The following is a 6,076-nucleotide window of genomic DNA, read 5'->3' as shown; positions in this document are numbered from 1 at the left end:
CCCCCCCCCCCTCTCTCTCTCTCTCTTTCTCTCTCTCTCACACACACACACACACACGGTCAGGGCACCGCGTATTGCCGAGCCGATAAGCGACATAAACACACATAATGAGTGGGCGATATGAGAGATGAGCGCGCCAAACAGTCTGACCGCTCACTCTCTCACAATGAGAGCGCTGCTGCTGCCCGTTTGTTAATTGCCCGCGCCTGTTTTAACGCGTAATTGGTCGTTATTGGGTCAGAGCGCGATGGGGGGTTGGGGGAGGGGGAGGATGTCGTTGGCCGCAGATGCTATGGCCCGCCCTGCCCGCCCGCACGCGCTTGTGATGGTGATGGTGGTGGTGGTGATGATGTCCGCGGTGGTGTGATGGTGAACCGCAACCAAAGGACACGAGCAGCACAATCTACTACTGTACGATTCCTCATCATCGTATCGAGACAAACTAAACAGTCGTAGTACAGTAAAGGTGTCATACGGGCACAGTCGTTATCTATATATGGCAAGGACTGCTGACACGAAAAGCGCGCGGTGCAGACAGCCTTGGGGACTGTTTTAAGGCCCAAATTAAGACGAACGTTGTGGTGGTGGAAAGAGTGGGGGGGCGAGGGTGCTGATATTGGGGAGGGGGAAGCGGAGGGTGCCCGCCTACATAGCGGGCTACTTGGGCCGACTTTAGACAGTAGTCAGTCGCTGGCCAAGCAGCACCAGCCATGACCGGGGGCGACGACGGCGACCCACTTCGCAAGCTCGAGCAGAGCGGGCACGTCGAGTGCCTTCTAGAAGCTCTCGGGAAGGATCTGCCCGACTCTGTGCATGTGAGTAGATGCAGAATGACAGGAAAAGAAAGGCCACTAGGTGACGCAGACAGATCATCAATGGCGATGTGTCATACGTTTCTCAAACAACACTGTTATCCTGAACATAGCAGACTTCGTATTCTAACCTGTCTAAATCTGCCTATTCCCTCTTATGAATAGAGTATAAGTACCCTACTAAGTGCCTTACGATCAAAGTTTGTCTACCGTTCTAGGTTTTCAACAGAATCTCAACGCACCTCCGCTGGCGCCGTCAGGGCCTCGGGGGCGACGTGCAGGTCGACTTCTATCGGGGTGCCGACGAGGGCGACGCCACGTCCGGCCCAACGACTGCCGTCAGCATCATGCGAGTGGTACCTGCAACAGACGACGTCCCATTTAATAATAAGCAGGAAAAGAGCACACTGCCACTAGCAAGGCGTCTTGACGAGAGAAAACAATAGATTAGATCAGTAGCATCTAACAACTGCCAAAAAACGAGGCCCTGTTCTAAAGGAAAAAGAGCGAGGGGAGGGGGGGGTACGTCTCCTTCTGGTAGAGACAGTCTTGGGGACTGTCTGAAAATTACAACTTACTGTACCCCACAGGAGGGTATGGCCCCCAGGGTAGCCGTGCACACCACGGACCCGTCGTGCGACGCCCTGCACCGCGTGCTCGCCGCCTCCAAGCACATCCCCTGGAGCGAGCCCTTCCTCTTCGAGAGCGTGCACGAGCGCTGCACCCCGGCCGTGCTGGCGGAGGCGCGCGCGCGCGGACAGGTGGCACCGCTCGTGTGCCCCACGGACAAGATGCTGCTGCCCAAGGACGAGGGCCTGCGACTTCAAGTGGGGTAAGGCACACTAAAGCAGTGTCCATCACGCCGAAAAATATGCAAACTTCTTAAGGGAAGATTTGTCTTTGAAATAACCGAGGGTCCTGGTGGTATGGGACATGGTGAGAAGGCGGAAGTGGGTCTCTTAATCTCCGTTAGAGACAGTCTTAGGGAATGTCGGGGAATGTCTATGATGTTTTAAAGTTTCGAAATCCGAATTGTTAAAATGACTATGTATTCATGACAGCTGGCATCGCCTTTGCTTTTCTTCGCAGGACTGGGGTTGTAAATTTGCAAGCATATTTTTCAGAAATGCGATCGAGAAGTCGCCAAATGTCGACAGTTTAAGTCATCCATCCACGTGTGAACAACTCGTGGTCTGCTACTGTTCTCATGGAATCTTTATCCCAGACTGGGCGGCAGCAATAATGGGTGCTCCTGTTCTCGGTCCGCAGAGACCCCGGGCCCGGTCTGAGGCTGCGCGCCCTCGAGCCGCACCACGCCAAGGCCGTCAACGACAAGTGGAGCTACGCGAACCCCGGGTCCGAGAGGATGCTGGCCAAGACCATCGAGAGGAACTCGGGCCTGTCCTGGGGCGTGTTCACCGAGGACGATCCCGAGGGTAATAGCGTCGTCTGCTGTACCAAGGTGGCCGTGATTCTGATCTGGATACGCCCGGTGCAGCTGCTGTTACAACACCCTGATCGCCCCGTCCAGGTGATCCCGTCTCCTTCATCCTGGGGGGAGCGTGGACCGGCGGGCTGACTGTGCTGTTCACCACAGAGCCGTTCCGACGACGCGGGCTGGCCGAGCTGGTGACGCGGGCCGCCTGCCGAGCCCTCGCCGCCCGCCACGGGCTCGACGCGCACTGCAACGTCGACGTCCCCAACGCGGCGTCGCGCGCCACGCTGGCCAAGGTGGGCTTTAGGCGCATCTGTGAGTGCTCCTTTATCGATTGGAACCCAGTCAATGAGAGAGTTCACTGACTGAAGATTGCAAAGGCGAATAAATACTGTAATTCCCGCAAGCTTCGTATCGTGCAGTTACGGGTGTGATTTTGTTACTCCTCACGCATTACCGTCTAAATCGAAAAATTGAAAATAGCAGCTAAAGTATTTTTTTCCCGCTTGAATAAAAAAAAATATGAGCGGCAGTGCACCAGACAGACATGCCCATATATATTGATAACATCCGGGGGCAGACAGCCGGCGCGCCGCCGCCACCGAGCGTATCCTTTCTCTCCGCGACATGAGCCGGACGCGCATCACGACGCGGACATCGTGGGTTCGAACACCGGCAGCGCCGACGCCACCTGCTCTCTCTGTCTCTCTCTCTCTCTCTCCGCCACTATTCTGTTGCAGCGCGATGCCAGGGAGAGCATCATAATGCAGCTGTGGTGGGGACGCGTGCAATACGGTCCAACCATTGTATCGAACTGCTTCTCACCCCTTCTCTCTCTCTCTCTCTCTCTCTCTCTCTCTCTCTCTCTCTCTCCGCGTGTCCGGGTCGGGTCGGATTACGCATTCAATGCGCGCGCCTGCGATCGCCCCCTCGGGAGGAGCTAAGCGCCTTCGGACCCCATCGGGGCGCCTCGCCTCGCCCCGCCCGGTCCCTGCACATGCAGTGCGTAGCGGCCGGCGGTTGGCGGCCCACGCCCCGCAGCACCACGCACGAGTGGACACCCCTGGGCGGGACGGGGCGGCCACAAAACTTTTACTCCTATCGATCCCGGCACCTTTTAAACGATCCAGAATACACGGCAAACAAACGACGCGAGCTCAGTCAGCAGACACGCGGTTTGTTACTGGCAAAACCAGAGACCCCCAAAAATCCACAAAACATACTTATAGGTCAAAATTTTTATCAGTTACAAACCCTAAAAATAAAACTGTTACTTGCACCTGACAAGAATACACTGTAAAAAATATCGTCGTAAATTTACAATTTTTTTGTAAACTCGAATTATAATTTAAGTCGTAAATTTACGAGAGCAAATTTTTTACTCGCCAATGGATTTGAAGTCGATACGTACTGCATGTATTTTTACATTATATTACAAATTGACAAATTGTAATTTTACAACTGGCGTCAAGGAAAATTTTCCTGTAAACCTACCTACTTTTTTTCACAGTGATATCGATGGTCGTGGTGACTATCGAAAATCACGGATGTCGCACACCAATCTGCACGCCATAAGATTTGACATGGTTTATCACGTGAGTGTCTGAACATCCGTGCACCTACTGGGAACTGCGGGGGACCGCCACACTACTGCAAGTGTTTGAACCGTCGCCAGGTGCAGCGGCGGCGGCACTGACGACGACGGCGCGTTCTCCGCGGCTCACAAGTTGGGTAATTTCGCCTCGACTCTGGAGCAGAGCAAGGGCTGTGCTTGGAGCCGCTCCGGTCGGGCCAGAGCGGGACGACTCTCTGATTGCGCTCGGCCCGAGAGCAGAGCGAGAACAATCGTGCCGGAGCCGCCGGAGCCCGCCGCTGCGCTCATCAAACGCCATATCACTCGCCAGAAACATTTCTCGCTCACAAACAAGCCATAGGTTTGGAAATTCCGAAACATTTTCCGGAAAACTCCCGAAAACTTTCCGAACATTTTTCAAAAAAAAAAAAAAAAAGCTTCCGCGAAAAAAATCCGAAAATTTTCCTGAAAATTTCCAGGGTTTTCCAATCCTGTACGAGCAAGCGCTCGTGGACAAATGTAGCGTGGCCTGCGCTTTGGGGGCGAGGTTAGGCCCTCCGTTCCGTCTCTGAAGTGGTCAGGTCACCGAGGAGTGGCGGAGCGTGGCGGCGGCGCAGGGCGAGACCGCAACCTGGTATCCAGCCATCCATCCAGGCATCCTTCAGGCATCCAGCACAGCCATCGGGCCGCCTGAGCCCCGCGCAGCCCGCGCGCAAGGCGTTGGAGTTTCAAGTGCGCGAAACCAGCAAAGCGCTAACTCTCTCTCTCTAGCACTCTCACCTACGTTAGCGTGTTTAAAAAAAATGACATATGCTTGAATGGACTGTGTTGGAAAAATCAGACCTCGATCTGAATTTGTGCCAAATTTGAGACCTGTCCGATGAGGGAAACCATCCGCGCCTCACCGCCAAATTAGTGCCACTTTTCAGGTGATAAAGGTTACTTTGTGTGGAATTTCATACCTGCCCGCGTGAAATAATAATGAATAATTAAAGGGGGCGTTATAAATGTCTCTCTCCGATCTGAAATTTGACACAAAGTCATCCTGACTGCGACTGTGTGTGACATTTAAGACATTTCTTTGTTAAATGGGACACAAAAACTTGGCGGGAGAGGCGCGGATAGTTCCCATCATCGGAGATGTCTCAAATTTGCCACAGATTCAGATCGAGTCATGAACTTGCAACTTGCAAATAAAGTCCATTCAAGCATGTCATTTTTTTTAATTTTTTTTAAACACCCCAACCTACGTCGTCGTCGTCCTCTCCCCCCCCCCCTCTCTCACTCTTCCTCTCACACACGCACTCTCTCTCTCTCTTCTCTCACTCACTCGCTCGCTCGCTCCGGTTAGCGCGATCCCAGCTCTGCGGACACCCGACCGACTATCGGCCGAACGGTTGTTTCCCGACCCCGCGCGTTTTCTGGAGTCGCGGCCAGAAGTGCGCCACACGCAAAATGGGTACTGTTACAGCCCAGCGGCTGGGCTGGGCGGGGCGGGGTGGAGCCGGCGGAGTGCCGCCACAGGCCATAGGCCTCCTACTGCAGGGCAATCATGTCCAAAAAGCGCGGCGGGCTACACACCGCTCCGCACGGCACGTCCTGCGCTGGAGGCTGCTAAAGGCTACTGGAGAGGTAAAAGGAGGCTGAAGGAGGCTCCTGGAGTGGTACTGCACGCTTAAAAGTGCAGGTCGTGTAAATTCTGGAATGTGGGCGGTCGCGACCACCGTGGTCGCGGTCACTACCACTGCGGAGTAAAGACGACCAAGTGAAATTGTCCATCTAAATATCATAACAAACTCTTCCACATTTCGATGGGGTGACCGATTAGATGTGAACGCGCCCAAATATGAGGGAAAACACGTCTAATAGTTGGTCGGTTGGTTACTTTGACTCGTTATCTCTAGGTTTGGGTACGTTTCGGGCGCAATGTATGGTTTTATTTTAAAAAGTTTGAAATTGATTTTTTATAATAAAGATGTTAGAATAGGTTAGCAGTTGTAATGGATAACTCCTAAGTTTATTTGCAATTTTACATAAACATTTTAAACTTAATTTATTAACAACTTTCTTAGCAATTCAAATTATTTCTTAACTGACAAACAGCCTTCTGAGAAGTGTCGACAATTTCAAAGTAACGAAAAAAGATTTTGGTTACAACGCAAACTTAGGGATCCAAACGTAATGCCAACTAACCATTTATTTCTGGTAATATGTTCTACATACTACCTTAAGGACCACTTTGAACTATTGTTTTAT

At 52.6% G+C, this 6,076-nt stretch overlaps 1 protein-coding gene across 4 annotated transcripts; it reads left to right on the top strand.

Annotated features, from left to right (window-relative positions):
* The first annotated feature begins 646 nt into the window (after positions 1–646).
* On the top strand, positions 647–5,596 carry LOC113210634 (uncharacterized). 4 transcript variants are annotated; one of them, XM_052268627.1, is made up of 8 exons: positions 647–815; positions 1,031–1,168; positions 1,403–1,644; positions 2,082–2,248; positions 2,344–2,543; positions 3,758–3,842; positions 3,923–4,181; positions 4,300–5,596. In XM_052268627.1, exons 1-6 carry the CDS (start codon positions 711–713, stop codon positions 3,758–3,760), a joined length of 855 nt encoding a protein of 284 aa, XP_052124587.1. In that variant the 5' UTR covers positions 647–710; the 3' UTR covers positions 3,761–3,842; positions 3,923–4,181; positions 4,300–5,596. The 4 variants fall into 4 exon arrangements, with proteins under 4 accessions (XP_052124587.1, XP_052124586.1, XP_026284502.1 ...); XM_052268626.1 differs by having other exon boundaries at positions 3,923–5,596; XM_026428717.2 differs by lacking the exons at positions 3,758–3,842; positions 3,923–4,181; positions 4,300–5,596 and having other exon boundaries at positions 2,344–2,653.
* Positions 5,597–6,076: the final 480 nt, after the last annotated feature.

The sequence above is a fragment of the Frankliniella occidentalis genome, unplaced genomic scaffold, assembly GCF_000697945.3.
Source record: "Frankliniella occidentalis isolate FOCC.00 unplaced genomic scaffold, Focc_3.1 Scaffold73, whole genome shotgun sequence".
In the NCBI taxonomy this organism is placed as follows: Eukaryota; Metazoa; Arthropoda; class Insecta; order Thysanoptera; family Thripidae; genus Frankliniella; species Frankliniella occidentalis.
Note: the sequence above shows the minus strand (reverse complement) of the source record. Positions and strands in the feature narration are given on the sequence as shown.

Bases quoted from the DNA above. Each gene is read 5' to 3' on its own strand.
- LOC113210634 (XM_026428717.2), top strand. From the start codon at position 711: ATGACCGGGGGCGACGACGGCGACCCACTTCGCAAGCTCGAGCAGAGC. The intron at 816-1,030 runs GTGAGTAGATGC...CTACCGTTCTAG, and splicing joins ATCTGCCCGACTCTGTGCAT to GTTTTCAACAGAATCTCAAC. The intron at 1,169-1,402 runs GTACCTGCAACA...TGTACCCCACAG, and splicing joins CCGTCAGCATCATGCGAGTG to GAGGGTATGGCCCCCAGGGT.